At 51.8% G+C, this 15,046-nt stretch overlaps 2 protein-coding genes across 2 annotated transcripts; both read right to left on the minus strand.

Moving 5' to 3' along the window:
- Window positions 1-7,374: 7,374 nt before the first annotated feature.
- CGCS363_v011156 (uncharacterized protein) lies at window positions 7,375-8,923 on the minus strand (the record flags this gene model as incomplete). Its single annotated transcript, XM_036643005.1, has 3 exons — window positions 7,375-8,098; window positions 8,169-8,597; window positions 8,658-8,923. The coding sequence occupies 3 exons, from the start codon at window positions 8,921-8,923 to the stop codon at window positions 7,375-7,377; spliced, it is 1,419 nt and encodes a 472-aa protein (XP_036491805.1).
- Window positions 8,924-12,186: 3,263 nt separating this feature from the next.
- CGCS363_v011157 (putative endochitinase) lies at window positions 12,187-14,664 on the minus strand (the record flags this gene model as incomplete). The annotated part of the gene is made up of 5 exons (XM_036643006.1): window positions 12,187-12,383; window positions 13,108-13,402; window positions 13,453-13,991; window positions 14,060-14,516; window positions 14,569-14,664. The coding sequence occupies 5 exons, from the start codon at window positions 14,662-14,664 to the stop codon at window positions 12,187-12,189; spliced, it is 1,584 nt and encodes a 527-aa protein (XP_036491806.1).
- Window positions 14,665-15,046: the final 382 nt, after the last annotated feature.

Genomic DNA, 15,046 nt, shown 5'->3' on the forward strand with positions numbered 1-15,046 from the left:
ATAATATGGGATGGATGATGCAGAAAATCAACACATTTTTGATCAGGTCAACCTAGATGATAGTCAAGGCGCTTTCTTATAGTAAATCGCTTATCTGTGTGTTAGTTGAAATTTGAATTAGTGAATCCGAGGAAGACAACTAACGGTTCAAAGATGCTTAACTTGCTGAGGTTCTTGTGCGTATAAAATCAGTCATCAAGATCTCCAAGAAGGGAATGAGCAACCCAATGATGTTGCGTCATAGCGAGACATTCTACTTACCAAATAGCACGACGAAGCTGTACGATTCCTATCAGCTTAAACAAGCCGCTGAAAGTTCGACAACTGCCGTGCTCGCAGCATACAAAATTTGAACCGTCTTGTCAGAGTATTCTTCGTAGATACAACCAGTACGAGAGAGGTGATTGAGGACAGGAGCAGTGTTCACCGTTTCCAAGCGATATGCTGCGCTCGAGCTAAACTTCGCCATCTGCGTGTGTTGACGGTATTGATCATGTGGTCTTCGCAAAAGATTGCATTGTTCATCCTGGAGGAAGCTTTACCATTCGGGAATGACAAGAATTTATAGAGCCGTCTACTACACAAAGCCATTGTATTCAGGTTGACATGCGCCAGCACGTTTTGGCCGAGCAAATAATGGGCTGGCTCGCATGATATGCCGGGCCGAGATCGGTTTGAAAACAAGAAACTCCTCGTTACCAGCAGTTGCCACAAACTGGGGCCGAGTGTCAGACTCTACGAATGACCAGTCAGCTAGCTCGTTCGATTTCTCGGAACTTGTAGAAACATAAGCTACGCTGTGTTGCGTTTTAAGGAACGTCTGCAACCAGCGTTCTGAGGTATTCCATCGTGAATAGCTGCCCGATGACAGGCTAAACCAGGAACACGAAGAGCAAATAAGAGGCCGACAGCTCTGTTTCGCCAAGGCAACCGAGAGTCTTAGACTGGCCCGGACAACGCAGGCAGACCTAAGAATGAGGCAGGAATCATATGTCTCGCCTTTTTGGAAGGAACTATTTGTTCTCTAACATCTGTGAGACCATATGGACAACAGCGAATGTATATATGTTGGGCATTGCCGGCGGAGTTCGATGTGATGCCTTCCTGTATAAAGCCAAGCTGCGTCAGCACGTCTACCCCTCAAAACCAGTGTAGACTTCTCTGCTCTCTGAGCTATAGAGCCGTTCTGATGACTGGTACATTTACGATTCGTAATACCATTGGGATTGGCGGCTTGGGACTTCGAGCTGCCGAGGAACACTGGTTGATGTTATCCATCCTTTCTTTGGGGGTATTCATGTATATACTTGAGGTCGATGACAGGGTGGGCTAGATATGAAAAACACCTGACATAATTAAGTTTGTAACTTCGCGCTCACAGCGAAACGTCTTTAAATCCCTTAAGAACTTAGCTATGGGCAACCTTCTGTGAAGAGAGATGGTTGTGATGCGGAACATCTGCGGTGCGAAACTTCTTGCTGCTCGTTTCTATGGATATTTGTTAGATTAGATAGAGAGTGTTATTGAGCAGCACTGGGATCTGTGGCGCGGGAGGCTCGATGTTTTTCTGATGGAAGCTTCATTGAGTTCTGAATTATTTACTTATTTAGAACACCCAACGGTCTCATGTATAAACAACAGCTTCGTTACGTCTGCTTCGCATTCTTCCCAAGCAATGAGTCTCAAATACACTCCCACGATTCATGTGAACCCACTATAAGGTCTACTTATTCCTTATGTATTCTGATGGCATGCCAGATTTCTTGGCCTCTCCTGAATGACAGGTGAACAGAATAAGACCAGGACGATAGAGGACGATGAGGATGGATGAATGATGGTTTCAAGAGTTGGTCTTCCAACCAGGTCCCTCCCATCGACCCCTCTTTTCTTCTGTAATAGACAGAAGTAACCGTCAACGCAAGTCACAAGTGGCGAAAGCTTCAATTGGTGCGGCGTCAGACTTGAACATTAATGATATGGAGCTTTTTTTATAGGTCAGTGAGGCGAAGATGGCAACCGGAGTTGCGATGTGCAAGAAGCCCTCGAATGCCTCTTGGTCTGTCTCATGACCGCAAACTTCGGATTTACCTTAAAACAGAGCAAGTATGAGATCGTACCTGAATATTTCAACCACCACAGTGGGCGCAAGATGTGCTTCAAACGCCACAGTTAGACTTTAACCATGGATGTGGAAGCTCTGGCTAAGGCGCTCCATCGACATACCCAAGGAATATGACGTGATACGGATGATGTTAGTTCACCATTCACCTCCTGTCCCTCATCATTTCTCAGAGTTTAGTTGTATGGATATATAGACGTTGACAATCCACTGACAACCCTTCCCCTGAAACAAACAACTGCGTGAAGGAAATGTATACGACATCAAGGGCCCCGTGTCAATTCCATGGTTCATTTATCTGCAGGAAGCGAGCAGCATCCACAGGTTTCAACCACTTTATTGGAGTGTGCCTGTCTTCATCACGATATGAGGATTAACTTAATATGCCCTCTATCGTTGGTCAGTATGTTATGGACGAGGCAACGCGTTTAAGAAATCTGTATGAGAGATAGATGCCATAGAGGAGGAACAAAGTAGACTTCGATTGGAAGTATATCCGACCTGTCTGAAAGGCAGGGTGAATCTTCAGAAAAAAGTCAAGCAAAGGCTAAGTGCCTTTTCCTATGTCTCAGCATTCCAAATGGAGCACGACGCGAACAGTCATGTCTTCAAGGAGAAGATTTGAGGTGTCAAGTGCACTCAAGTCCTGAGAATTTCTCAAACATTTGTCAACATAGAAACGTCTGAGAAGACTGAACAGTTCTGGAGAGGTAATTGGTGATTGATAGCAAGCCGCTGCATAAAGTTTGGCGATAGTGATGGAAAATTGGTGGTCCAATCGTTTCCATGAGAGCCTCAGGTTCTTTGGAGTAATCAGCGTCCAAGGCTCAAACGCCCAATAACACGCGATAACTTAACATTGGATGTCTGCGCTTGTTTCTTTTGTCATTCATACAAGGGTTCTCCTTAAAGAATAAGCAGATAAAAATGCCTGTGGGCTTATTCTCGGACAGAAGACAGGATTGGACGAGAAGCATTGCTCCTATGGTCACCTGCACTCATGCATGCGCATATATATTGCGCCGCAAAACAACTGTACATATCATATGTTTCGAATTCCAAGGGGGGAGGGGGGATCTTGTGTGACTTGCTTCCGCGGTTGCGTGGTCACTCAGCTGGCTTCGTGGAGCACAACCAGCTACCTTAGGTATCTACTTATAGGTCAGAAGTTAATGCAAGCTTAGTCCATCTAATACAAACATTATATCGCCATGAAGGAATCATCTCTGGCGCTTCCAGAACCCCATGAAACTCTTTGCCTTGCGACGAAGCTCAGCGTCTAACGGCTTTGTCGGTTTCGAATGCCCGACCACTGACAAGACTCCAGGTTGACTAGCGATTTGGGGGCTGCCCGCATTGCCAGCGATACCCGGTTTGGCCTTGGGTATATTTTCTGCTCTTCTCTTGGGGCCATGGCAAATGTCGACTGCCCTGGTGGTATCTCGATGTCGTCGATACTCAGTCCAGACCAAGCTTCTTTCTTCATACGCCTCTGCCCAACGCCAGATGTCGTCGTCATACTCATCGTCGGAAACCTCATTATCTTCATCCAGTTCGTCTTTCCATTCACCAGGGACAGTGCTTGAAGGAGGCTGGCGAGCTCTGTCTTGTGATTCCACCAAATTCCAGAAGTCCCCCGCAAACCCGTTGGGTTCGTCCACCCATGTCAAGGACCAGTGTTGCGGAAGATACCCGTAGACGATCCCGGCTAGTCTGATACGGCGTAGTTGCTTGCGTGAAGTCCAGGCGACAAACCGCTGATGGAGAAGACTGTTGTTCGCCTGGTAAAGACGATACTCTTCGCGCCCATAGAGGAGAAGGTTGACACCACTAGATTTAAGTGTTTCTAGCCATCTTCTCAGCAGCCTGGGAATCGATTCGTCAGATACATCGCCCATGCATGCGTCGAATGCACTCTGCAAGAGGCTGATGAACGGTGTCTGATACATCGGTAACAACTGAAAAGGAGCAATATTCTCCACGAAGTGGAGGCTGTATGTGTCCATTTGGACTGCACTTCTCAATATCCCGTGCCAAAAGCCTTCATCTGACGCCTTTTCGGACTGAGTTTTCTGGTCGCATGAAGATCTGCCGATCCGGAACGCAACTGAATGAATGATGGAGCACTTCTCCTTTCGTGACAACTCTAAAATGGTGCCTTCTGCCATCTCAGCTTCTGGCAACAAGTCGATGAAAAGCTCGACTGAACAGTTGTAGAAGACCGACTGAGCTGCGAGCCGAGCGCACATCAGGTGTTGAGATAGCTCAAGAAAGTGGTATCTAAGCGCGAATTGGCGCCTAAAGCCTTGCACAAACAACGACGACCAAGCTTGTGTAATCACAAATACGAGTGTTTCGTGTGTCTCGAGGCAATTCTCGACTTTGCCAGGCTCGGAAGTTTTGTTCTCACTCGCGAAAGATCTCAGAATTCGGAGGTAGTTGTCTGCGTACTTTTCTCCCATCGTACAGAGACATGCGAATGCCCATGGAGTTCTTCGGGTTTCGTTGTCAATAGCATTCCAGACTTACATACACAGGGATTGCAGCATACCGTCTCGTATCCTTGGCCATGACTTTGACCGAATTCATTGCAGGGGGATCGGACAAAAGGTTGCAAATCCGAACAGATCCTAGTCTAGCCGCGAGCTTCTTTCAATGTCAGCTTCTTGGACTTCTCTCGCGGATCAATGCACTACTTACGTGTAGAAGTGACCAGCCGTTTCGTTGCCAAAGGCTAATTCCTTTGACTGAGTAAACAGACAGAAGTGCCTCAAGATTATCGTCTGATACAGCACGATAGATTTCATCACCCCAACAATCCACTGGAAAGCTGAATCTGACACTCAGCTCCGGGAATTCTCCTTGGTTATCAGCTTTGAAATCCATGACTCGCCCATCGAACAACCACTGGGGAAAGTGGTACTGTCTATGTGTGCCGAGAGTATTCTGAACTAGCCAAATCACATGTGATGTTAGAAACGAAAGACCAGCTCCTGAAAGACGAAGTTGTGGTTGCGAGCGGTAGTATTCCGAGATGAAGAGCAGGTCACTGGAATAGCCTTCGAGGATCAGAAAGACATCCTCCAAAACTTGGTGCTTCGGGTTGGAGTCCTGCAACAGCTCCATCATTTGAGAGAGTTGAATTTGCGTATTGAGGAGTCTGTACTCGATATGCGTCTTCAGCCTGGCAGTAATAACGCCATTATAGTCATGCACGCCGTACTTCTCAGGCTGCTTTTGCGACTGAGACGTTCGCGCCCTCTGAAGATTGCCTTCGTTGTGGTTACATTCGGATGTCATCCTTCCGCTGTATTTGCGTCCTCGTGCCGGCGCGTGTCTAGCCAAATCAGGCGTGGCCGTCTGAAGCGAGGCCTGAATTAATTCGTTGTTCGAGCCGGGAACCTTGCCGGTGAGTCTTTTGGATCCATTCCCCACCGAGCTTTCATGTATCAATATCGTGAAGTGAAATGATAAGAGTTTGACTGACAAGTTATAAACATTTAAAAGGCCTTGAAGTGTTGAAAATGCTCGATGTAGTCGCTTTTCAAGAGCATCCAAAGGTCCTACGCTTGAGAAGATCTTCTTCATCAACTTTATCTTTTGCCGGTAGCTCGCAGAACGGTGAATATCTTGCTGTAGCGTATCAACAAAGTCGGCCAGGGATTCTAGCGCAGAGCGACATCGCCCACAAGCAGCCCTCAATTTGAGATCTTCAAGAAGTTGTTGATGAACTGAACTCGAGGATGCCCGGATCTGCTTCTCGATTTGGCGCATCATGCTCCTCCAGAACTCCATTTCCTCGACCAAATCTTTGAGGCGCCCAGGAACACCTTGAAGGTCCTCCCAAAGTTTCTTGAGCTTCATGGAGGATATGCCAATCTTGGCGGTGATCTCCGCGATGGCGATGACGCTTGCTGCGAGGCCTACAGCCTCAGCCATGGTGAATGAGCTTGCGGGCGCCGCGTTCGATACAAATGGCGTCCCGGGGCGACAGAGAACAGCATTGAGGTGATACCGAAACAGAGATACTCGAAAGGAGGGGGGAAGAAGGCTGTAATCCCGCGCTGCTTATGTTTGTGGCTGTGTTCTGGTTGGGATGGCTTGTACGCGGTGTGCCTCGAGAACGCCTGTTGGTCGAGAAGCCGCCCTGTCTGCCTTGCATACCCCCACCGCTGCGGCATAGCAATCGCCTTGCTCCGACACCCCTCGTCGAATCATATCCGTCTTACAGAATAGGGCTTGCTCCAAAGCGCTTTGTTGGTGAATGGACTCTTACTGCGGAAGTTTCGAACAGCAAATGTTGGCGATATTTCCATGGTATCATGCACGATGCTGTATACTGTACCCTGTTGAGCAGACGACTCTAGACTGAGACTAAGGTCGCTCTCATGATGAACGTCAAATTTGGAAGCGCGACAGTCCTGGACTTCAGATCATCAGACACAGGGCATATATCTCGATTGATATCGTTTCATTTTCCTGACTCGGGGTATTTCCTGAATATTAAGAGCCGACATTCCCAAGACCTCGTAACCAGTACTCAAAACCCAAAGGCTGTCCTGCCACATGAGCCCCAGACCAGTCCCCGACCCTTGAACGCCGTGCTCAGCTGATTTTCCAACATAGTAGACAAGCTCCTCTAACTCCATGCATGGCTCTTCTGAGAAAGCAGGGTATCCAGTGATCTGCTTCGTGTATCGTGCTCTAGCGCAGCGTGAAAACAATCAAAACTTTTTTTGGTTTGTAGTGTGCTGATGTATATCCGTGGGTTATCCCACCGGATGTCGAGGACTCTCTGTGTCCTCGGAAATGGGGTCTCGTGGATGGTGAGAGCCGGATAGACATGCCGAGAGTAATGCGTTTTCCGACTGGGCGGTTGAGGCAGCTGATAATGGCTTCATCAAAGCCATGTCGCAGGTCCAGAAAGATCCGCGTATTCCTCCCAAGGCACCCTTCCAGCCGATAAAAGCCCAGCGAGAATTTCCGCGCTCGTGGCCGATGGGGGGCGGGGCGTGGCGTTCGTCGCACATCGACACGTCCGCCCGTCGTCTCATCCGAAAAGCCTCAATCCCGCGTCCGACCGTCACCGGGGTCCACCAGCTCGAGCGCGCAACGCAACGCCGTCGTTCGAATCGTCAGGATCCACACATCACGTTATACGTGCAGCGATCGGAGTCCGTGATTCTTTTTTGTGTGTGTTCGCTGTCCCTGTCAGCCCCTCCGTGCGGTTCTGACATTTCACGCGTATTGTCCGTTCACTTGGTGCCCAAATCGGGAAACCCGCTCGCCTGCAACACGTCGTCCTGTTGCCACCCCGACCCGATCTTCGCTACCGACGCCGGCAGGGTCGGGTCCTGTTCGCAGTTCGTCCCGTCCCAGATGCGCGTGCTGAAGCCGCCTGCCCAGGGCGCCGTGATGTCGGGCAGCGCGAGGGGCTTGCCTGGGTGGGAGAAGCCCTTCTGCGAGGAGTCATCGTCTTCGTCGGAGTCGGTGTCGTCAATCAGGATTTGGGAGTTGAAGATTTCCAGGTCTGGGGGCGGCTGCTGGGAGCTGCTCGTCGCTGCGGGGACCGTCGGGTTGGCGGTGCTGCTGCCCGGGGGCACGCGCTCGATCTCCACGACGACCTCTCGTGTCCTGTAGATCGCCATCTTGGGCTGTTGGCCGCCTTCGAGGTCGGCGGTTCCGATGGATTCTCTCCGAGAGCCGGGGGCCGTGCTGACTGCTGCGGTGTTGGTGCCGCGGGTTAGGTTGGAGTTGACTTCGCCGGAGTTTGCGGGACGACCGGCGGGTGTATTGCGGTTGTAGTTTGGTAGTTGGAGAGAGTACTCCGAGGGATGCCATGAGTTGCGGTCGCCGTTCCAGTCTGCGGCGGAGAGAATACCCATGTCACGTTTGCGAGCGACCTTGCCGATGAGTTCGGCCATGGCCATCTCGATTTTGAGCTTGACCATGTAGGCCAAGGGGTGGAATTGCATGTAACTGGATGATATTAGGATCATCAAAGGTACGGAAGAGTGGGAGTCAGATGCCCATGACTGTATGCACTTACACGAAGGTGTTGTTTAGACTCATCATGGCAATGATGAGCACATCCATGCTCAACGAGAACCCGATAATGAACATGTTGAACCTTGTCAAACGCTTATACTTTGTCAAGCCGTGCATGACCAAGTTCTTCTGCACGATGCGAACGAAGTAGATGTTGAGCGCGCCGTCGACGATGAGGTAGATGACCTTCTCGCACCGGTCCCACCAGTCGTTGATCTCGACATAGCGATCCGAGACCTGCAGGCGGGCCGGGATCCAGATGTTGTAGACGGAGATGTTGATCGCGGTGATGAGGACCGCCACGCCGACCTTGACGCGCCATGCCAGTTTCCTATTGGTGAGGAGGATTGCGCAGCGGTTGATGATGATTTGAAGTAAGAACTGGACTTGCAGTGCCCATGTTGTCAAGATGGTGAAGTAGAACGCAAAGCTAGAGACACGCCGCGTTTAGTATTTGCTGCCGGCGGGCAAGTTCAAAAAGTTGGCCTACCTTGGTGGAATGATGCCCTTCAAATGCAACCAGCAGATGACGCTGAATATCGAGCACACCAGGATCTCTAGCCAAATCATCCAGATGTACGGGTTGCGCAAGATGCGGTCACCCTGCCGCCTGTACATCGCCGTGGTCTGCCGGACCGCCGTCCACGTCGTGAGCCAGCCGAACCCGACGGTGAAGCCCCAGGCCAGCGAGGCGATGACTATGTCATCTTGGGTGACAACTTCGAGCTTGAAGTGCGGGGAGAGGAGATTGCTCATGATGAACCAGCCAGGACATTATAGCAGGTGTGCCTGAAACATCCAACAATTGAAATCGTATATGGGGGACTTCCGTTAATCCATGAGATGCAGATGCTTCATTCCGAACAACAACGAATCAAAGTTAGCAAAGTTGTGAATTATCAGCAAAACGAAAGAAACCGTCTTCGGAGGAGACACTATGTTGGTTTGTTGTTGTTGTATGGAAAGGGGTTAAGTGAGAAAAGAGTGAGGCGAACACACACAGTGTCCAGACCATTTACTTACAAGTGGCATGGTCCACGACGTCATCCGCAAGACCCGACCTGGACAAAATGCCTCGGGTCTTCCGATCTCTTGCGCAAAGAGGAAGAAAATTTGCGATTGGGGGACACACAAATCGAAATCCGAGAACGCAGGAAGCGCGAGCACGGGAGAAGGGACGGGGTAACAAAGTGCCTGATGCGCACGCAGGACTCGCAGGTGCTTTTGAGGTAGACTCTTGGCTAGAGAGGATTAGCGTTGCGGCGGTTGGACCTTTCGAACGTCGCGTTTCATAGAACGAGTCATGGCACGGGCACACACTCTCAGTCACACACACACACCATTCGAACGGTGCGGATGGCGTTCGCCGTTCTGCTGGTGGTGGCTCTAATCCAGCCCGCCATTCCAGCAGCTGCAGCGTAGCGCCGCGCTAGTCTTGGAAACCTGGTTTCTTTTCTTCGCGCAGAAGGAATTTCCAGCCTTCTGCCGCAGGTTCCAACTCCACACTGGAAGCAAACGGCGGCTTCATCCTTACTGCAGCGAGGCCAGGAAGGGTTAGGCGGTGCCAACGATGCGTGCTTGTCCTGTAGCTCCGGCTAGCCCGACGGGAGATGAAGATGAGAGGAAGGTTTGACCGTTTGGCCTAGAGGAGAGTGTACAAAGATACGTCTCTCCTTTTTAGCCTCAGGGTATTCCCCCTAACAACGACAATAAAGCGAGGCATGTGAGAAATTGGTGCCAAAATAATCCAGGGTGCCCCTTTTCTTCATTCATAGCAAGATGGCCCATGCTTGATGGTGCACAACGTGGAGGAGCAGAACTCTGCCGATTCTTTTCGCTGAGGGTATCCAAAAGGCAAAGATTGAACGACATGGAAGAAGAGGAGAGAGTAAAACAGACATACCCCGGCAAGATCGGCCGTGTGGTGGGAAGCGGTGAGGGCGCCGCGGGGGAAAGCGATGTGCGCAGCGCCCAGGCTGGCAATGTGTCAACGCCCGCCAAAAGTCTCTCGTATGCGGCATTAGGGCAATTCCCCAATAAGCTTTTTCGGCCATGAAGACTTCGGATTCGTAGGAAATGGTCTTGGGCAGAAAGGCTTGGCGTCTAATCCCAGACTAGAATCGCGCCGCTCGGGGACTTCCCCCCTTCCAATGACACCAATCGACGTAGCCAGGGAAAGAGAGGGAATACCTTGGCAACCAACTTGGTTGTTGTCCCCCATCTAACCCCGGACAGGATATGTAATATTACCAGCGACTCGGTATATCGCACTTTGGAAAGAAGCGAGAAGACAACAGTCAGTCACTCCGGGATCGCCCCAAGCCGGCCCCTCCCGGAACATAGTCCGCAGCCAACAGAGTTTCGTGAGCACGTGGCACGTGCATCCAAGAGGGTGGGAGAGACGTCCGCAGTAATTTGCAGAGACACGAGTCTAGATCTGTTGCTTGGAAGAAGCCTGGGGATGGCGGAGGTGAGTGGGAGTCCTTCCGGCTATATTCCGAGATCTTAATTGCATGGTCTCCATAAGCTTCGTGTGAAACGTCGGCCAAGAATGGGGTCGACGGACCGTCCCTGATGAATTGTCTATCTTCCTCGATCTGAAAAACGACGTTCCCGGAGGAAAAAGGCAAACTGTGTGCTATGCCTTTGTCAGATCTGCGTTCGTGAATTAGATGGCGATCAATCGCTTGCCAGATCGTCGCGAAACCGCAGTGTGGTGCGCCTCATCTTACATACGAAGCATTGGTGCGTAAGGAAATGCCTATTTTCAGGACAACTTTGAGATGCGTGGCTGGCCCAGCCCGAGTCTAGGCCACGGAATCCGTGCGCTCACAGTAGACGCCGACTCCTTGTGTCAGTCCCTTCGAGTCGTGGGTATGCAGTTTTGCTCGCGACAGGCAGATCGGATGGCGCTTCTTTGTTGCCTGCAATCAGCTCTTTGGGCAGCACTTTCCGACGGATAGCGCAGAAGCGAATATGTGATCAAACGCGCGTTTCCTCGGCAGTCACCTCGTGCCTTGGTGAGGTCCTAGGGTGCCGATATGTTGACGTCGTAACGTAAGCGTGTTCTGGAAGCGTTCCATCTAGATACGTAGCTCAGGAACAACCTCTCCCTGCCCAGAGGTGCAGAATACTCGGTGGAATTAGTGATACATCAAGCGTTCTTCGTAAGTAATCTTCATGCCTGGCAAGCGAGTCGCTTGCTCTTTTCGTCAATGAAGCCGTATGAGTCGCGCGCCGCGATATCCCACAGTCTGCAGCTGGAGATCTATCGGTTTGACGATGTGAACAACTGCTCGAGTCATCGACTTTCCGGAACGAGCGAGCAAATTCCAACGACGGCCGGTTGACGATGCGGCAATCGAGCGCGGCTAGTTCTTGAAGAAGCCTCGGCTCAGAAACATGGGAATGCTGAGTGTTGAAGCTTTACCGACGGCGCTTTCGCCGGCAGCCACCCGCGAACAGATTGCCCCTGACCAGTACGGGCGGCCCGCAACTCTTTCTCGAGCACCAGGTTTCACGATGATGGCTAGCTCTACATCGCGCCCCTTTGGCCCAGGACGTGCCGCCGCGCTTCGGGTCCGAACGCAACTGAGGTGAGCAGAAAATTTCCGTTGACAGGCTTAGACAGGCGGAGTTTGCAGCGAGACGTGGGTGAATTCTCATAGGTGCAGCGTGCAGTAGAATGCCGGGTTCTTGGTGTGCGGCAATAGTAGCGCGTCCAAGACCATCTTTCGATCAAGCTTCGATGTGGAGAAGACGGAAATCGGGCGATACTTCGGCGTCTGCTGGTCGAGAGGGTGCTGAGCTTTGTTCCCCCTCCTCCCGCCGGCGTTGACATTTCTTCTGCCCAACATTCCTCGCAAACCTTCCAACCCAGAGGAAGCTTCAAAAGCTTGTAGCGTCTTGCTGTCGGCATGCTGCAGGCCATCTCTCAGCATCTGCACCGAACGAGTCATTTGACCGAACTCACCACTAGACTGCCCAGGACATAGCGTTTAGCAGCTCAACAGTCTAGATCAGACGGACGCGATGTCCAGAAGGTTTTCAGGGCTTCGAAATCTCTGATAGACCTCGGCGACCGCGGCGACTGCTGCGCCATCCCCTTGGGAGAGCTTGTCGGGGTGCGTTCCGAACCGCGAAGGCCCAAATCCCGCGGGAACCCATGCTGGTGATTTTGAGTATTCTGCCCGCAGTCGGCCCCAGAAGTATGTGCCTAGATCAATAGCAGCAATGCCAAATCTCAAGTTAGTGCGGTTGCTGCGTATGTCTTCCCTGCACATCCGTTATTTCCGGAGAAACTGCGAGAGATTGCAACGCAGATACAGATGTCGATGCACGCATGTCGTTGGATGACACGAATGAAGATGAGATTGGCTCAAAGGAACATGTGGTATGGCTGCAGCGAAGCGACAGCGACGTCACGTGACCGGAGTCGCGCCAAACGCGACGTTCCGTCGCCACTTTCAACTCTTCTCCGCCGCCAGAACACTCGGCGGTGCTTCGGAGTGCACATCAGCTCAGTTGGGCTTTGACGCTCATGTTCCATCCCATCACGTCCTCGGATGCTAGCTTCGAACAGATGACTCCCTCAAATTATGCCGTATGGCCTATCTCCCACATTACGTACGACGAGCTTCAAAACACATGCCTATGTACATCAGCGTCCAGTCAAGATGATCAGCTGCAAATACCATAGCCAGATTGGCAGCCTTCGCCGCAGTGCAACGCCGAATTGCCGCAGAATCCCCATTGGCTGCAGCATTGGTAGTCACCGTTGCCTCTGCAGGTCGATCCTCCCGCACCGCAAGAACCATCGGTAGATACGGGCAGTCCCGACACGCTATCGGTGCCGACATTGCCAGTACCACAAGTGCCGAATTCTGGCTGACAGCCAGTTCCGCAATAATCTAGGCCAGATCCGCAATATCCGTACATACTGCAGCAGTTGCCGGCTCCGCATGATCCCACGTTTACTCCGCAAGCTCCGCCTCCGGGTGATGGGGTGGTGGGCGGATCCGGCGCGGGCGCCGGAGCGGGATCAGGAGTGCTGCCGGTTCCACATGTGCCGAAGTCAGACTGGCATCCCGTCCCGCAGTGATCCGTCGACGTCCCGCAGTACCCGTACTGGCTACAGCAATATCCAGTGCCGCAGGATCCAATCCCGGCTCCGCATCCTCCCGTGCCAGGGTTCGGCAGCGTTGGACTCTCTGGGTTAGTTGGTGCCGGGTTTGTCTGCATTATCAGTTATCAATTGGCAATTTCTTCTTGGCTCGAACACTTACATCGCAAGTTGTTAATGACGGGTTCACGGCGGCCTCCACCAGCCAGTCTTTCATAGTCGCTTGGAAAGATTTGCCGTTGTAGGGGTTTGCGTCGCCTCTAGTTGCTTCCCAGACAGCAATACCTCCAAATGATGGCCGGCAGTAGTACGCATCGATCAGGTTTCTAGCCTGCTCATGTGTAATGTAGTTGCCCTCACTAGCAGCATCCGGTGAAGCTGGCAGGGTGATGTACAGCTTGGCAGCGCTACTGGCTGTAGTCGATAGCCACTGAGCCCAAGTGTCGTAGGTGAATCCCGCCTGTTGTGTGGCCTGGCCAGGAGAGTATGACGGGTTGCTAGCCGTCCAAGTCGCCGCCGAGCACGCCGGAGTGTTGTAAAATTGGACAAAGATCATGTCGAACGGAATGGCAGTGATCATGTCGCCCATGTTGGCATCGGGGACAATGCACTGAGGTGCTCCAGTGAGATAGTACGGTTTCGATGCCGTCGGGAAGAAGGACCGCAAGAGAGTGAGCATCGCAATGTAGCCCTCCGAACTGTCTATGGAACGATTGTCAACGTTCATCCTGTAGGGACAAATACCAAATACGAGAGAAGGCGACACTTACCAGTTGATGGCCACTCAATGTCCATATCAAAGCCATCCACTTCAACTGCCTGTCCGTCATTGTCGAACGGACGGGGACCTGTCCAATCAGCGCTCTGGGGGCCGAACATCTTCCAGAGGTATGTCGCCAGGACTTCGCCCTCGTTTCTGCCCGTGAGTTGATAATTCGTTACACCACCTCCTAAAGAGAGAATGATCTTCTTGCCGTACTGCTGCTGGCACACGGGGATCTGGGCGTTCAGGGTCGGGCAGTTGGACTGCAACTGATCCTTCGAGGGGTCGATCACACCATTCCATCCGGGACCTGGGTAGACCTCCCCACCGCACCGGTTGCCAAAGTTCGTACCCGGGTAACCGTTTGCTTGCGCCGGAAAGAGGTGGACGAAAGACAGAACGATAACATCAATCTCAGGCTGCTGGCACTGCTCTATCAGGTCGCCCTGATTAGGTCCTTGCCCCTGTGTAGGAGTCAGCTTGAAGATCCACTCAATATGGAGCGAAGAAATTCACATAATAGACGACCACGTTGTTCTTGGAATTCGGGTCGAAGCCTGAGCACCGTGAGACCACGCCGCTCAGGAACGTGAGGAAGAGAAGGAAACGCATTGCGAACTGCGGTTTGCGTGGCGCCGGAGAGCAACTAGCAGAGAAATAGGACGAAGATCGCATCTGACGATCCCACAGACCGGCCGGGGTCAAAATGATGTCGAAGAGATGCTCGTCAACTAGCAGAAATGTGATGAAATCGAAGCGTCCAACCCCTCAGTGACGCAAAAGAAAAGTAGCCGAGAGGAAGAAGGAAGAAGAAAGAAGGCCCGATGATGAAATCTTTCCCCAGCTCCTCCTTCCTCTCCAGTCGGTCCCTCTTTCTCTAAATACCAAATGGAAGTCGCGCTCCCACCGCACTTGCCGAGAGGAAAGAGCACCCCTCCATCGCGACTGCACCTTCTCCTGCGGTCCTGGCATTGGCGGCGCAGCCTGGGAAAAG

This window comes from Colletotrichum siamense (assembly GCF_013390195.1).
Source record: "Colletotrichum siamense strain Cg363 chromosome Unknown KSG_Cg363_contig07, whole genome shotgun sequence".
Classification (NCBI taxonomy): Eukaryota; Fungi; Ascomycota; class Sordariomycetes; order Glomerellales; family Glomerellaceae; genus Colletotrichum; species Colletotrichum siamense.